Source organism: Cherax quadricarinatus, chromosome 68 (assembly GCF_038502225.1).
Source record: "Cherax quadricarinatus isolate ZL_2023a chromosome 68, ASM3850222v1, whole genome shotgun sequence".
Lineage (NCBI taxonomy): Eukaryota > Metazoa > Arthropoda > Malacostraca > Decapoda > Parastacidae > Cherax > Cherax quadricarinatus.
Genome location: NC_091359.1, coordinates 13,871,236 through 13,889,333, shown reverse-complemented (window position 1 = coordinate 13,889,333; position 18,098 = coordinate 13,871,236). Strand labels below are relative to the sequence as shown.

General features: G+C 38.4%; 1 protein-coding gene across 3 annotated transcripts in view; it reads right to left on the bottom strand.

Annotated features, from left to right (window-relative positions):
* Positions 1 to 18,098, bottom strand: part of mv (lysosomal-trafficking regulator mauve) — a 207,150-nt gene that overhangs the window by 59,906 nt on the left and 129,146 nt on the right. For 2 of the 3 annotated variants that reach the window (XM_070099689.1, XM_070099690.1), the window contains exons 25-32: positions 17,921 to 18,003; positions 15,709 to 16,440; positions 15,305 to 15,517; positions 13,168 to 13,269; positions 8,431 to 8,640; positions 7,576 to 7,771; positions 3,539 to 3,674; positions 493 to 656 (exon numbers count right to left, since the gene is read on the bottom strand). In XM_070099689.1, coding sequence (XP_069955790.1) covers positions 493 to 656; positions 3,539 to 3,674; positions 7,576 to 7,771; positions 8,431 to 8,640; positions 13,168 to 13,269; positions 15,305 to 15,517; positions 15,709 to 16,440; positions 17,921 to 18,003 — 1,836 coding nt within the window. The remainder of the gene's footprint in view (positions 1 to 492; positions 657 to 3,538; positions 3,675 to 7,575; positions 7,772 to 8,430; positions 8,641 to 13,167; positions 13,270 to 15,304; positions 15,518 to 15,708; positions 16,441 to 17,920; positions 18,004 to 18,098) is intronic. The other variant, XM_070099691.1, reaches the window with a different exon arrangement.

The window sequence follows — 18,098 nt, the reverse complement described above, 5'->3', positions numbered from 1 at the left end:
GTACACCCAATACATAGTTTTCGGAATAGGTATGATAGGGTCCACTAGGCTAGGAGAGAGTAAATCTGGCAAACAGCAAGCTAAGAATGGACCCCTGTAACCATATGTAGGTGAGTACAGCATTTGAGAAACTAGGTAATGGAAAAAATAGAATTAAATTTATATACCAGTACATCTGTTGAGTGTGGTATCCAATGATGCAAGAAGTCTGTTCACAAGAAATAAGTGATATTTTAGTATGCACTTAAAAAGGAAAGTAAAATTCTAAGCATTCCATTATCTCCCAATTACTATCTTAAGACACTGCTCTTTGAAAGTGTGATTGAAGGATCACAAAAACTCTCTAGGATTTAATTCCATTTCAGATTACTGAAAAAGTACACATTTGTTTAATATATACTTGTCCAAAATGCATGGACACTGTGATTCAAATGACCCACCATATATACACACATGCTCCTGGCAGGGCAAGGGTTCAGAAATATCACTCACCCGACATAAATAAAAAATCAGTCGATTTCTGTATGAGCACCTTAAACCTCTCCACCAGTTCTGAGTGTGCCAAAACTTTTTCTTCTTTTCTGGAATTATCTGGAGTCAAGGCAGGAGAGCTGCGACTCTGGTTGAGAAATAGCTGATCCGAGACGCTGTGAAGGCTAGAAGATAATCAGTGAAGTGTTCTGGTTAATAGGCTTCAAACTCTCTGATACTACCTATGAAGAAGCTTTTAATATTGAGAATAAAATGTTAATTGTACAATAATTATACAGCATTGTATGTTGTATATTATTACCTAAACAATATAAAAATATATATTTGTCTATATCCGTACAGGAGAGGTTTGGGATATTGACAGTTTGGAGGGATTTCTAAACTGTTGTATCTGAGTGCCTCTGCAAAGACAGTGATTATGTGTGAGTGAGGTGAGAGTGTTGAATGATGATGGTGATGCGGGTATCAAACGATTTAGACAAAGAAAAACTGGATGTCACACTGGAGGGAGGGAGTATAGAAGTGAATGTTTTCAAATATTTGGGAGTTGACTTGTCAACAGATGAATTTACGAAGGATTGAAGGATGAGGTTAACCACAGAACTGATGAAGGAAAAAAAGTAAGAGGTGTGTTGAGGTATCTGGGGAGACAAAAACACGTTATCTATAGAGGCAAAGAAGGGAATGTATGAGAGTACAGTGGTACCAACATTCTTATATGGGTGTGAAGCATGGGTTGTAAATGCTGCAGCGAGGTGGAGGCTGGAGGCAGTGGAGACATCGTGTCTTAAGGGCAATGTGTGGTGTAAATGTTATGCAGAGAATTCGTAGTGTAACAATTAGGAGGAGAAGGAGGTGTGGAGTTATTAAAAGTATTAGTCAGAGGGCTGAAGAGGGGTTGTTGAGGTGGTCTGGTCATTTAGAGAGAATGAAACAAAGTAGAATGACTTGGAGAGCGTATAAATCTGTAGAAAAAGGAAGGTAGAGTAGGGGTCGTACTTAAAAAGGCTGGAGGGAGGGGGTACAGGAGGATTTGTGGGTGAGGGGTTTCGACTTCCAGCAAATGTGCGTGAGCATGTCAGATAGAAATGAATGGAGACGAATGGTTTTTGGGACCTGACGAGCTGTTGGAGAATGAGCAGGGAAATATTTTGTGGTGGGATTCAGGGAAACCGGTTAGCTGGACTTGAGTCCTGGAAATGGGAAGTACGATGCCTGCACTTTAACCCTTTCTGGGTCCGTGCCGTAGATCTACGGCTTTACGTTCAGGGTCCAAACCGTAGATCTACACCATGAGCTCAGCTCACTCTGATAAGCTGTGAGTGGTAAATTTGGGCCTAGATATGAGAGAATACATCTATGTGGTATGTGTGCACCACATAAAACAAATCCTGCAGCACACAGTGTATAATGAGAGAAAAAACTGAGACTGTGATTTTCGATTAAAACAGCAACTGTGCAGTGTTTTTTTTTGTATGTTTTTTATAGTTGCATTTGCAATTTCTTGGTCTCATTTGATAGAATGGAAGATATATTACAGAAATAGAGATGATTTTGATTGGTTTTAGTACTGGAAATGGCTTGAAACTGAGCTCAAAGTAGCGGAAATGTTAAATTTTTGTCGATGTTCAAGAGTAAACAAACGACCTCACACGTCTAATACACACCAGCTGGTGGGTCTAATATACATTCACAAATGTGATGATGATATTTATACAATTATTACAATATTGTATAACAGTAAATCTTCTATTTTTTGGTTTGAATAAAAATTTATTATGTGAATAAAAAATCAAAATGGAATTCATTTGTGAAGCCTGAAAACGTAACTAATGAGCAGAGGAAATGTTAGTTTAGTGCCAGGAATACCTACATTGTTAATTCTGGACCCTATTTTGAAATTGAAATATTTTGAACTTTTTGTAAAATTGGCCAAATTACCAATTTCCGATCACTTTATTTTGTAGTTGAAACAGTTGACTGGGCGATTTCTTGTGCTCAATCAGAAGTAATACTAGTGAAATAGCTAAGAATTTGGTCGACTGGAATAATGTAATTGGCCTAAAATGGGAGTCAAAGTTAGCAAAATCGCCGATTCATAAATATCGCTGACACATCAAAATTCGCAAGAGCATAATTTTGTCAATTTTCCATCAAATTTCGTACTTGTTGTTTTATTACCTTCAGAAAAAGATTCTCTACTATTTCATAAGAAAAAATAACAAAAATTTTTTTTTTAAATTCTTGGACACTGGTGCACCCCTTTGAAATTTGGCCTCTGGACCCTGAAAGTGTTAAAGGAGGGGTTTGGGATATTAACAGCTTGGAGAGACATCTAAACTGTCGTATCTGAGCGCCTCTGCAAAGACAGTGATTATGTACGAGTGATGGTAAAAATGTTGCATGATGATGAAAGTTTTTTCATTCTTTTTGTGACACCCTGCCTCGGTGGGAAACTGCTGACATATTTAAAAAACAAAAATCTGTAGAGGATGTGGTATCAGCATTTTGTTCATCAGGAAACTAAGTGGGATATGATGAATAAGAGTAATCAAAAAATTGATTTCACATCACAAACTATATGAGACATGCTTGCCTAGTGCTTCACAGTTTTAAACCAAAAGTTTTTAATTTTATTTACCAAGCTGGGTTTTTGGTAAAGAAAAAGTGTTACTAAAATGCATCTATCTTCACTGAACAAAGATGTCATGTATAAACCTATTTACAACCATCATGAGAAACAATAGCCACAATAAAAATATAACTGAAATCATAGCTAATTACAAATTTATGAACTCATATGCCAAATGCAAGTTAATCACAGTTTAACACTGTACAAATCATATGAGAGACCACATTACATAAAAATCTTAAGATAATCAAAGATACATCCATTCAATCCTAGAATAGGTTGAGTTTACAAAGCTGAGTTATTACCAAGTCCAAAAGAAAAAAACATTGTGCTTGAAGGTAGCAAAATTCTTTCTGTCTCTGAGCAAGTAAGAAAGGAGGTAAAAGCTATAAACTAATGGTGCTACATCTCTACCTTTTGGTGAAAGGGATGGTCGTGTTATTTGCCAACACTGACCCAACACCTGAGTCACTGTCATCACGAGGGACAGCAGATGAGAAGAGCTTCATGTTATGCAGACTGGTTGATCCAGATACACTAGTTTTTTCCACTGTCAAATGAAAGGAATATTAGTATAAAAGGCAAATATAAAAGCATTATTTCTTTTGTACAGAGGTCATCTACAACTAAGGTAGTGACCCAAAGAAGGAAACACATTCACCATCACTCATTTAATAGCTTCCTTGCTAGAAGTGAGCAAGCATCCCAATTTTAACAGCCTTCTGAATTGCAACATCTCCATCCATCCTTCAAAGCAGTATGAGAAAAATAAAGGAAAAAGATTAGTGAAGAAAAGAACACATTTTTAAAGAGACTTTCCAGGGGTAGCTACTAGAAATATACAGTAAAGTACTGCAAAACAAAAAGAGAAAATGCATTAATTGAACTGTATACTGATTATCTGTCTGTGAAATTAACAGCACTGGATACTGTTATCAGTAATGAAAAAAACATAGGTGCAGAGCACATTTTGATTTTGCCAATGTTTTGCTCTATACAGAGCTTCATTATAAATGTGATAAGACTTAGCAAAGAGAAACATGTTGTTACAATAAAAGGTAACCCTGTACTTGTGTTTTCTTAATCACTTAGCAGTACATTACTTCACTGGTCACACTGACTAAAACTCCACAGCACTAAACTGGTTACAGCACCAAGTACACCATGTCCATCAAATGATTCACTAGTCACAACTCACTGCTGTACCTAATAGCACTTTTACTGGTCACTGTACCTCACTATCTATTTTTGCTGCTTATATCTGATTTATGTTTATATAGATGTCAGTACAGTAGTGCATATTTAAGTAAAATATTATAAATTAACTACAGGGTATCATTATTAGCAGTGTATCACTATTTCAGTAGTTGTATGAAATGCTTTGCATAACATGAGCTTTAAAAAAAAAAAAATAAAATGCATTCTTTGTAAACACAACTGTTATAATTGTATTATTATTATGATTTTGGGAGATGTTAAGTGAATGTATAGGAGCCTTTGAACCAAGTGAGAGAGTAATTGTGGTAGGGGACCTGAATGCTAAAGTAGGAGAAACTTTTAGAGAGGGTGTGGTAGGTAAGTTTGGGGTGCCAGGTGTAAATGATAATGGGAGCCTTTTGATTGAACTTTGTATAGAAAGGGGTTTAGTTATAGGTAATACATATTTTAAGAAAAAGAGGATAAATAAGTATACAAGATATGATGTAGGGCGAAATGACAGTAGTTTGTTGGATTATGTATTGGTAGATAAAAGACTGTTGAGTAGACTTCAGGATGTACATGTTTATAGAGGGGCCACAGATATATCAGATCACTTTCTAGTTGTAGCTACACTGAGAGTAAAAGGTAGATGGGATACAAGGAGAATAGAAGCATCAGGGAAGAGAGAGGTGAAGGTTTATAAACTAAAAGAGGAGGCAGTTAGGGTAAGATATAAACAGCTATTGGAGGATAGATGGGCTAATGAGAGCATAGGCAATGGGGTCAAAGAGGTGTGGGGTAGGTTTAAAAATGAAGTCTTAGAGTGTTCAGCAGAAGTTTGTGGTTACAGGAAAGTGGGTGCGGGAGGGAAGAGGAGCGATTGGTGGAATGATGATGTAAAGAGGGTAGTAAGGGAGAAAAAGTTAGCATATGAGAAGTTTTTACAAAGTAGAAGTGATGCAAGGAGGGAAGAGTATATGGAGAAAAAGAGAGAGGTTAAGAGAGTGGTGAAGCAATGTAAAAAGAGAGCAAATGAGAAAGCGGATGAGATGTTATCAACAAATTTTGTTGAAAATAAGAAAAAGTTTTGGAGTGAGATTAACAAGTTAAGAAAGCCTAGAGAACAAATGGATTTGTCAGTTAAAAATAGGAGAGGAGAGTTATTACATGGAGAGTTAGAGGTATTGGGAAGATGGAGGGAATATTTTGAGGAATTGTTAAATGTTGATGAAGATAGGGAAGCTATGATTTCGTGTATAGGGCAAGGAGGAATAACATCTTGTAGGAGTGAGGAAGAGCCAGTTGTGAGTGTGGGGGAAGTTCTTGAGGCAGTAGGTAAAATGAAAGGGGGTAAGGCAGCCGGGATTGATGGGATAAAGATAGAAATGTTAAAAGCAGGTGGGGATATAGTTTTGGAGTGGTTGGTGCAATTATTTAATAAATGTATGGAAGAGGGTAAGGTACCTAGGGATTGGCAGAGAGCAGGCATAGTTCCTTTGTATAAAGGCAAAGGGGACAAAAGGGAGTGCAAAAATTATAGGGGGAGAAGTCTGTTGAGTATACCTGGTAAAGTGTATGGTAGAGTTATTATTGAAAGAATTAAGAGTAAGATGGAGAATAGGATAGCAGATGAACAAGGAGGCTTTAGGAAAGGTAGGGGGTGTGTGGACCAGGTGTTTACAGTAAAACATATAAGTGAACAGTATTTAGATAAGGCTAAAGAGGTCTTTGTGGCATTTATGGATTTGGAAAAGGCGTATGACAGGGTGGATAGGGGGGCAATGTGGCAGATGTTGCAGGTGTATGGTGTGGGAGGTAGGTTACTGAAAGCAGTGAAGAGTTTTTACGAGGATAGTGAGGCTCAAGTTAGAGTATGTAGGAAAGAGGGAAATTATTTCCCAGTAAAAGTAGGCCTTAGACAAGGATGTGTGATGTCACCGTGGTTGTTTAATATATTTATAGATGGGGTTGTAAGAGAAGTAAATGCGAGGGTCTTGGCAAGAGGCGTGGAGTTAAAAGATAAAGAATCACACAAAGTGGGAGTTGTCACAGTTGCTTTTTGCTGATGACACTGTGCTCTTGGGAGATTCTGAAGAGAAGCTGCAGAGATTGGTGGATGAATTTGGTAGGGTGTGTAAAAGAAGAAAATTAAAAGTGAATACAGGAAAGAGTAAGGTAATGAGGATAACAAAAAGATTAGGTGATGAAAGATTGGATATCAGATTGGAGGGAGAGAGTATGGAGGAGGTGAATGTATTCAGATATTTGGGAGTGGACGTGTCAGCGGATGGGTCTATGAAAGATGAGGTGAATCATAGAATTGATGAGGGGAAAAGGGTGAGTGGTGCACTTAGGAGTCTGTGGAGACAAAGAATTTTGTCCTTGGAGGCAAAGAGGGGAATGTATGAGAGTATAGTTTTACCAACGCTCTTATATGGGTGTGAAGCATGGGTGATGAATGTTGCAGCGAGGAGAAGGCTGGAGGCAGTGGAGATGTCATGTCTGAGGGCAATGTGTGGTGTGAATATAATGCAAAGAATTCATAGTTTGGAAGTTAGGAGGAGGTGCGGGATTACCAAAACTGTTGTCCAGAGGGCTGAGGAAGGGTTGTTGAGGTGGTTCGGACGTGTAGAGAGAATGGAGCGAAACAGAGACTTCAAGAGTGTATCAGTCTGTAGTGGAAGGAAGGCGGGGTAGGGGTCGGCCTAGGAAAGGTTGGAGGGAGGGGGTAAAGGAGGTTTTGTGTGCGAGGGGCTTGGACTTCCAGCAGGCATGCGTGAGCGTGTTTGATAGGAGTGAATGGAGACAAATGGTTTTTAATACTTGACGTGCTGTTGGAGTGTGAGCAAAGTAACATTTATGAAGGGGTTCAGGGAAACCGGCAGGCTGGACTTGAGTCCTGGAGATGGGAAGTACTGTGCCTGCACTCTGAAGGAGGGGTGTTAATGTTGCAGTTTAAAAACTGTGGTGTAAAGCACCCTTCTGGCAAGACAGTGATGGAGTGAATGATGGTGAAAGTTTTTCTTTTTCGGGCCACTCTGTCTTGGTGGGAATCGGCCAGTGTGATAATAAAATAAAAAAAATATTATTACACATAAAACAGTTGTATCTGAATGCCTCTGCAAAGACAGTGATTATGTGTGAGTGATGGTGAAAGCTTTTTTTTCTTTTTGGGTCACCCTGCCTCAATGGGTAACGGCTGATGTGTTATAAAAAATAAAAAGAAGTTACAAATTAGCTACAATCCTTACTTTTAAGACTGTCAGAAGCATCTCGTGGCAGTGTGTGCTGATGTGTGGAAGCAGTGGCTTGGATGCGTGACAAAGCTACCTGCAAAATTGCTGCCTCGGTTCCCTGCAGGTGACCCACACAGCTCGCTTGACCCCCACATACAGCTGACTCTCCACGACACAGCAAATTCAAGTGATGAAGAACCTCCAAGCTCAGCTGCAAAAATTACCATTATTAAATTTATATAATAAACATTCCCTATCTTCCAGTTTTGCTTCATAAATCATTTTGCTAAAAATTCTAGAAATAATTCTTAAAATCTTTATTACATTACCTGCTAATTTTTAGCATCAGAATCATGACAAGATTTACTACTGAAAGCGGCAGATCTTGTCATGATTCACTCAACTGCCGTCTTGGCAGAAGCATGCTGACACCATATCTCAGATAACCCTCCAAATGGCAACACCTTCACCCCTTTGGAGTGTAAGCTCTGTATGTCTCACCTCCAGTACTTAAGTCTGGCTGGCATTTACAGATGGTCTTCACTTTACAATGGTTCAACTTACAATATATTTTGATTTTACGATGGTGCGATAAAATTGTAAAACTCTTTTTTTTTTTTTTGTACTGTCCAGTACTGTACGTATGACAGGATAAACTTGTATTCATTTATTTACTTTTCAATACTGGTATTCAGTTAGTTACAGGAATTGTAACTAGAAGTTATTTATTTATTTGTCATATAATTCATATTCAACTTACGATATTTTAAACCTACGATGAATTCATTGGAACATAACCCCATCGTAAATTGAGAAGCAACTAATTAAAATGTTGGGAAATGTGTAGTATCAAATTATTTTGATACTGACCATAAAGTTTTTATGTTGAGGTGATGCTACAAGGCAGTTGATTATCCAGGAAAGAATCTCAGTAATGTCCGACACAACCACCTCACACTCACTCTCCCCCGTCACATCACTCACGCCCACACCCTCAGTGTGGAGAGACCTTTTCAGTGTGCATAAGAGAGAATCCACAAAGTGAGCTTTGTGGATAAGTGGCAGTATAAGCTCTGTGTTCTGAAAAAATAAATAGTTATACTTGAAAAAATAATTTAATATTCACTTATGGTGTGGCACTGCAAATATAATAGCATATTCAATTAACAATTTAGTTAGGTATCATTAACTAAAAGTAAATTATTATTATTATAAATGTCAAACTGCATCATAAGTAAAATATTAAATATGGAGAAATACATAATACAGTGGATCCTCGTTTTTCGTAATTAATCCGTTCCTGAGAGTGACTAATGGCAAAACTGATGATTTGCGAAACCATTTTCCCCATGAGAAATAATGTAAATCCAATTAATCCGTTCCAGACCAAAAGTATTAACAAAAAATATTTTTTTACATGAAATGTAGATTTACATACACAGAAAATAATGAGACGTCAAGAATAAAACAATAATAACATCACACTTACCTTTATTGAAGACTCTTGTCGGTGTATGAATAAAATATGTCATTACGTATGTTATGATATGTGGCAGCGGCAGGGGAGTGTGTTTGGAGACAGAACAAGATCGTCCTTCAATATGACACTAATATCAACTCTATGGCTTATTTATCTATCACAATTCATCTAATATGACATAATAAACAATATTAATAACATAGAAACATGACATATGCTACTTTAGAATGAATAAAGTATGTAATTACGTATGTCACGAGAGGTGTTCTGTTGTTGTTGTTGGGTGAATAAGAGCCACTGAAAGAATAAGCCTTACACAGTGGTGGTAAAGGCAGCGGTGTTGTCAGTAGTCCTATATACCTCCAATAACATTGGAGGAGTTAGTTTCATACTGACCTTTTTCTATCAATTAATTGCTTAACTTACTTGCTACACTGTTAATTCTACACTTTATCGCTGGCTGGCACTACACTCTTCAGGTCACTTGTTCTATCTAGGCTGGAATATTGCTGCACTCTAACAGCACCTTTCAAGGCAGGTGAAATTGCCGACCTAGAAAATGTACAGAGAACTTTCACGGCGCGCATAACGGAGATAAAACACCTCAATTACTGGGAGCGCTTGAGGTTTCTAAACCTGTATTCCCTGGAACGCAGGAGGGAGAGATACATGATTATATACACCTGGAAAATCCTAGAGGGACTAGTACCGAACTTGCACACGAAAATCACTCACTACGAAAGCAAAAGACTTGGCAGACGATGCACCATCCCCCCAATGAAAAGCAGGGGTGTCACTAGCACGTTAAGAGACCATACAATAAGTGTCAGGGGACCGAGACTGTTCAACTGCCTCCCAGCACACATAAGGGGGATTACCAACAGACCCCTGGCAGTCTTCAAGCTGGCACTGGACAAGCACCTAAAGGCAGTTCCTGATCAGCCGGGCTGTGGCTCGTACGTTGGTTTGCGTGCAGCCAGCAGCAACAGCCTGGTTGATCAGGCGCTGATCCACCAGGAGGCCTGGTCACAGACCGGGCCGCGGGGGCGTTGACCCCCGAAACTCTCTCCAGGTAAAACTCCAGGTAAACAGCCTTTATCGACTTATGCTGCTTTAGTATTGTACATATCGTAGAATCACTGAAGAAGGCACATTCTTCCCCTCTCTCTTCCTCCTCCACTTTGGTACTTTGCTACGAGCTCTTCCTTTAATTCTATCGTGTTTCTCACCTTCTTTACCAAAGGGCTGGCACTAGAAGCTTTCTTTGGGCCCATGGTGGCTTATTTAGCAGTTGCAAGCACTAAAACGAATGGAATATTATGAAATGTATCGTATGAACGTGAGAGATCGTGGTCACTTGCTGATAAACAATGGCACCCTGACTGTGAATGGTATGTGGGGCCGCTTGTGCCGCTCATACGCTTTTTTTTACCAATGACTGTTTGCAAGTCAAACGACAATTCGTGAGTCAATATTTTGACGAAAAAACATTGCAATTTGTGAAAATTACGAATTCTGATGCTTACGAAAAACAAGGGTCCACTGTATGAGCAAATGTACTCATATATATATATATATATATATATATATATATATATATATATATATTTTTTTTTTCAACAAGTCGGCCGTCTCCCACCGAGGCAGGGTGACCCAAAAAAGAAAAAAAATCCCCAAAAAGAAAATACTTTCATCATCATTCAACACTTTCACCACACTCGCACATTATCACTGTTTTTGCAGAGGTGCTCAGAATACAACAGTCTAGAAGCATACACATATAAAGATACACAACATATCCCTCCAAACTGCCAATATCCCAAACCCCTCCTTTAAAGTGCAGGCATTGTACTTCCCATTTCCAGGACTCAAGTCCGACTATATGAAAATAACCGGTTTCCCTGAATCCCTTCACTAAATATTACCCTGCTCACACTCCAACAGATCGTCAGGTCCCAAGTACCATTCGTCTCCATTCACTCCTATCTAACATGCTCACGCACGCTTGCTGGAAGTCCAAGCCCCTTACCCACAAAACCTCCTTTACCCCCTCTCTCCAACCCTTTCGAGGACGACCCCTACCCCGCCTTCCTTCCCCTATAGATTTATATGCTTTCCATGTCATTCTACTTTGATCCATTCACTCTAAATGACCAAACCACCTCAACAACCCCTCTTCTGCCCTCTGACTAATACTTTTATTAACTCCACACCTTCTCCTAATTTCCACACTCCGAATTTTCTGCATAATATTTACACCACACATTGCCCTTAAACAGGACATCTCCACTGCCTCCAACCGTCTCCTCGCTGCTGCATTTACCACCCAAGCTTCACACCCATATAAGAGTGTTGGTACTACTATACTTTCATACATTCCCTTCTTTGCCTCCATAGATAACGTTTTTTGACTCCACATATACCTCAACGCACCACTCACCTTTTTTCCCTCATCAATTCTATGATTAACCTCATCCTTCATAAATCCATCCGCCGACACGTCAACTCCCAAGTATCTGAAAACATTCACTTCTTCCATACTCCTCCTCCCCAATTTGATATCCAATTTTTCTTTATCTAAATCATTTGACACCCTCATCACCTTACTCTTTTCTATGTTCACTTTCAACTTTCTACCTTTACACACATTCCCAAACTTATCCATTAACCTTTGCAATTTTTCTTTAGAATCTCCCATAAGCACAGTATCATCAGCAAAAAGTAACTGTGTCAATTCCCATTTTGAATTTGATTCCCCATAATTTAATCCCACCCCTCTCCCAAACACCCTAGCATTTACTTCCTTTACAACCCCATCTATAAATATATTAAACAACCATGGTGACATTACACATCCCTGTCTAAGACCTACTTTTACCGGGAAGTAGTCTCCCTCTCTTCTACACACCCTAACCTGAGCCTCACTATCCTCATAAAAACTCTTTACAGCATTTAATAACTTACCACCTATTCCATATACTTGCAACATCTGCCACATTGCTCCTCTATCCACTCTATCATATGCCTTTTCTAAATCCATAAATGCAATAAAAACTTCCCTATCTTTATCTAAATACTGTTCACATATATGCTTCAATGTAAACACCTGATCTACACATCCCCTACCCACTCTAAAACCTCCTTGCTCATCCGCAATCCTACATTCTGTCTTACCTCTAATTCTTTCAATTATAACCCTACCGTACACTTTTCCTGGTATACTCAGTAAGCTTATTCCTCTATAATTTTTACAGTCTCTTTTGTCCCCTTTCCCTTTATATAAAGGGACTATACATGCTCTCTGCCAATCCCTAGGTACCTTCCCCTCTTTCATACATTTATTAAACAAAAGTACCAACCACTCCAACACTATATCCCCCCCTGCTTTTAACATTTCTGTCATGATCCCATCAGTTCCAGCTGCTTTACCCCCTTTCATTTTATGTAATGCCTCACGTACCTCCCCCACACTTACATTCTGCTCTTCTTCACTCCTAAAAGATGGTATACCTCCCTGACCAGTGCATGAAATTACTGCCTCTGTTTCTTCCTTAACATTTAAAAGTTCCTCAAAATATTCTCGCCATCTACCCAATACCTCCATCTCCCCATCTACTAACTCCCCTACTCTGTTTTTAACTGACAAATCCATATTTTCCCTAGGCTTTCTTAACTTGTTTAACTCACTCCAAAATTTTTTCTTATTTTCATTAAAATTTCTTGACAGTGCCTCTCCCACTCTATCATCTGCTCTCCTTTTGCACTCTCTCACCACTCTCTTTACCTTTCTTTTACTCTCCATATACTCTGCTCTTCTTATAACACTTCTGCTTTGTAAAAACCTCTCATAAGCTACCTTTTTCTCTTTTATCACACCCTTTACTTCATCATTCCACCAATCACTCCTCTTATATATATATATATATATATATATATATAAAAGCAAGAGTATTAAATATTTCAGGTAAGAACTGAGGCCCTCTACAGCAGACTGAAGAAATCCTCGGCTGTAGGCCAAAATATATCGTATTCCTTTCACTTTTACTTTATTTTCTATACGTTGGTTTCTTGCACAATTGACTAGTGTTTAACTGAACTTTTGTATTTGAATATAAAATGTAATTTACCTTGTGTAGCAAGTCCAGCATGACCATCAAGGAATTGTGGCAAAGTGCAATGTCCTGTGCTGAGTGGGGAAGCAATGCCATCAATGGGATGAACAATACCACCTGAAATTCCCAATGTTTAAATGACAGCCAACAAACATCAAGTACAGTTCATGGTGTAGATAAATAGTTCAGAGAACTGACAACTTGATGAATCAGACACATGTGCAACACTTGGGTATCTTATTGAGGAAATATTTTGCCACACAGTGGCTTCATCAGTCCAGTACAAAGAAGAATGGTGAAGATCAGAAGGAGATTGAGGTAATCAGTCACTCAGCCTGGAGTTGATGTAAATTTTTTTTTTTTATTATCACACTGGCCGATTCCCACCAAGGCAGGGTGGCCCGAAAAAGAAAAACTTTCACCAACATTCACTCCATCACTGTCTTGCCAGAAGAGTGCTTTACACTACAGTTTTTAAACTGTAGTGTAGTTGATGTAATCAGTCCATCAATCTTGTCAAGACTGATTACATCAACGCCAGGCTGAGTGACTGATTGCCTCAAACTCCTTCTGATCTTCACCATTCTTCTTTGTACTGGACTGATGAAGCCATTGTGTGGTGAATTATTATTATTATTATTATAATCAAAAAGAAGTGCTAAGCCACAAGAACTATACAGCACTGTGTGGTGAAACATTTTCTCAATTAAGATACCCAAGTATTGCACTTGTGTCTAATTTATCAACACTGTTCATAGTAAACTAACAAGTATATACAATATACAAAATTCGTACTGCAGTAAATCTCTGATTTAACAGACTAATAGGAGAGTGGGTGACTGGCAATGGTGACTGTGTTGGGTAGAGACAAGACTATTTTGCTCTGATCATAATAATAATGGACAATACACAAATAACCCGCACATAAAAGAGAGAAGCTTACGACGACGTTTCGGTCCGACTTGGGCCATTGACAAAGTCACACTAACCAGAAGTGGAGCAGGATGGCTATATATAGGCAGGAAGAGGTGGTGGTGGTAGTAGTAGTAGTAGTAGTACAAGAATGGTATATAATACCGACAAGATGAAATTAAGACACATGTGCAACACCTGGACATCCCTATCGTAGACGTCCACAACAAAGACAACCAGACGCCGCACATGTGCCTTAATTTCATCAGTAGTAGTAGTAGTAGTAGTAGTGGGAAATAAGGAGGACGAGCCAGTCAAATACAAAGGAAGGGGAGCACTGCAAGAGAACTAGGTGCCCACTGAGGGAGAGCAAGCACAAAGAGGCGCGTGAAAGGGTAAGTGGTGAAATAAATGCCTATATATAGCCATCCTGCTCCACTTCTGGTTAGTGTGACTTTGTCAATGGTCCAAGTTGGACCGAAATGTCGTTGTAAGCTTCTCTCTTTTATGTGCGGGTTATTTGTGTATCGTTCCAGTCACGATATTGTGCCTTTTTTGTTATTTAATAATGGACAATTTTCCATCCAACAGACTTTGACTACTGTTTTCAAATTAATTAACCCAGCAAATTTTGTCTCATACTTATCTAAAGTCTGTTAAATAAAGGTTTGTTAAATTGAGGGATGTTAAATTGAGGGTTTACTATACACAAAATTAAAATGAGTAATTTTACTAATGATTAATTATAAAAATTCAACTTTAAACACAAAAAATGATTCAACACATATGTTTTTATCACATCAACCAATTCCCATCAAGGTAAGGTGACCAAAAGAAGAAGACATATTCACCATCACTCATTCAATAGCTATCTTACCAGAAGTGCATGGCTATCACAACTCAAGTGAGCCTCTGAATCACAATCAAAACATCCCCACCCATCAACAAAGATTGTTTTTTTTTTACATCATCGATCATCTTCCACCAAGGCAGGGTAACTCCCTCCCCTTAAAAAAAAAAAATTATTCATCACAGATCTTTCTTCTTTCAACACACCGGCCGTATCCCACCGAGGCAGGGTGGCCCAAAAAGAAAAACAAAAGTCTCTCTTTTTAAATTCAGTAATTTATATAGGAGAAGGGGTTACTAGCCCCTTGCTCCTGGCATTTTAGTCGCCTCTTACAACACGCATAGCTTACGGAGGAAGAATTCATCATAGATACATACCCAAAATACTTACCTGTTGTGGGAGAGCAAGGCTAGGGTCACAGTCAATAGCATAATCTTCAAATGTAAATGAGCGTCCCAAGGCGAGGGAAAACGCTGCTAAGACTAGATGAGTAGAGATCGTAGTATGCTTGTGCAACTGCTGTGCCATTATTATAGGAATATTTTGTCGCAGGTGTAGAACACTGTCCTCGGGAGAACATCTGTCCAGCATGGTTGTAAACAGCTGGACAGTCAAGTACATACTATCAGTATAAATATACAAAGTGTAATCAACAAAGTTAAAAGACTGATTATAGTTGAGTGAATCTGATGATTTGTAAAAGTCAAAGGTAAATTATTACGTACATGAATTCTTGATGGAGTGTGTCAAAACCAAAATAAAGTTCAAAAAAATAAAATACAATTCCAATTTACCTTGAGAACAGCACATCGGATGGCAGGCTGGGGGTGATTTGCCATCACTATCGCTTGATCCATATAAAGAGCTTCAGCCAAGAGAGTTCGTGTTGTAGTATCCGAGGAATATTTTAATACTGTTTCCAGCATCTCTAAAAGCCCCACCACTACTTGTGTGAGGCATGACAGGTTAGCACAACTGGCACTGTCTTCTTCCTCGGCAGTTTCATCTTCTTCAGTCTCTCCTGTTTCTTCCAGCCATTTTGTCGCTCCTCTTACGGCATGGTATTCAGTTTCAGTTTTTTCACTGTCTGTGGAAATTCCATTTTCACTTTCCTGATTAAACCCTTCCAATAGATTTTCTTCTCTTGGCACATTTTCCTCAGAGATTTGTTCTTCTTTATTAGGTATTTCTGATTTATCTGAAAAATCTTTCTCATCAGTATCTTTCTGACTTCCTTCACTTAAGTGAACATCAGTAGGCACTACTGAGATAACACAATGTCGGCGGTGCAAAACCTGGCCATCTACTTGGTCTTCAGATGTGACTGAAGGATGCACATTTGTACTAATGTTAAAAGCCTTACCCATGTCACCGTCGGTGGTATCTTCATCCTCGGAGCTCTCATACACGTTCTTCACAATGGTGCCTTCCCTTCGCAATTTTCTCATTTCCTCCTTCTGTTCCTTTCGTATCTGTTGTAGTTGAAGAAAAGGGTTGCTATTGTCAACCACTTGCCAATCAGCAGTCTAGGGAAAGATTTTATGATTTGATTAGTGAAAACAAATATGAGGAGAATTAACAGGGTTAATAATCAAATAGAAGATTATTGTCACTCAACACTAGAAGAGATTACAAAGAGAAACAAAATTTACTATTTTATAAACTATGAAAAATGTTAGTGATTAATACCAGTGGCATATTCCATGTGCATGAATTGAATACACATTCTAATTTGGAGAGAAAAAGATTGTTTAGTTGGCCTTTCAGAGAGTTGATGGAAATATTATTGTAAGAGAAAAAAGGGTTTGCTCTACATATTTTGAGGTTTTATTGAAAATAAGGGATGGGGAGATATATTCTGGCCATACACAGACAATACTGGCTGGGAGGATATACTCAATAGTGGGCTTACTAGGTACACAGAGGCAGCCATTACAGTTAGTTAGCCAAGGTTTGCAAATGAAAAGAAAGCTGATAATAAAACATTAATTAATTCTGATACAGTGTGTAATGACTGAAAAAGGGGAAGATTTCATAACAGCCATGCATGCAAATCGTGGAAGGGGAGGGATGGGGGGAGGGGTCTTCTAAATTAATCCTTTATAGGAGGTGCCTTAATGCTAGCAAGGTGTTCCTTGATCTGAGGATTTGGAGTAATCCTCCCCTTCCTTGAATCAAACCTGATTACCTCATACTTCTCTAGTGCTTTATGATCCTTATGGGTTCCATCCTTCTCCATGAATATAATAATAATCTTTTATATTGAAAAGACACACAATAAGAAAATCAGATGGAGAAATAAAAAATGAATTCTTGAGGCATAAATGAATTCTTTCCCATTTAAAATAGTCTGCCATTTCCAACCAAGGCAGGGTGACCCAAGGATTTTTTATTTTTGGGTTAGCATGATTAAGTACAAGAAAAGGCATAATCAGCCTGCTTTTGGTAACTTAATACAGTATTAAATACACATTTTTAGGAATCAAGAATTTTATTGAAATTTTTTTTTAAAACATCAGCCGTCTCCCACCGAGGTAAGGTGACCCAAAAAAAAGAGGAAATGCTTTCACCACCACTCATTCAATCACTGTCTTGCCAGAAGCTTGCTGACACCACAATTCAGATGGCCCTCCAAATTGCAACATCTCTACCCCCTCCTTCAGAGTTCAGGTACTGCATGTCCCACCTACAGAACTCAAGTCAGGCTAACCAGTTTCCCTGAATCCCTTCATAAATGTTCTCATGATCATACTGTAAAAGCACGTCAAAAGTCATAAAAACCACTTGCCTCCATTCACTCCTATATAAAACACTAACAAAAGCATGTTGGATGTCCAAGCTCCTAGCACTCAATATATTTAATGAGTCTCATAATGCATTATCAAGGCACAAAACAATTTTTAATACCCCTTAACAATGTGATCCATATAATTCAAGATCATGGGCCATATATTTAAAAATAAAAGTTATATAACTTTATTGTAGATATATAATAGGAGTATTTACCTCAAACTGTGATATAGTCTGGGTTTTTCCTGGGCAATCCATTAGCTCTGCAGCTAAATCCACTCCTACAGCAACAAATGATCCTGAGGAGACCCCAAAGAAGTAAGCATCAAGACAGACTTATTTAAGTAATTGTCAAAAAAAAAAAAAAAAAAAAAAAGTCCCAGGCTGTTTAATA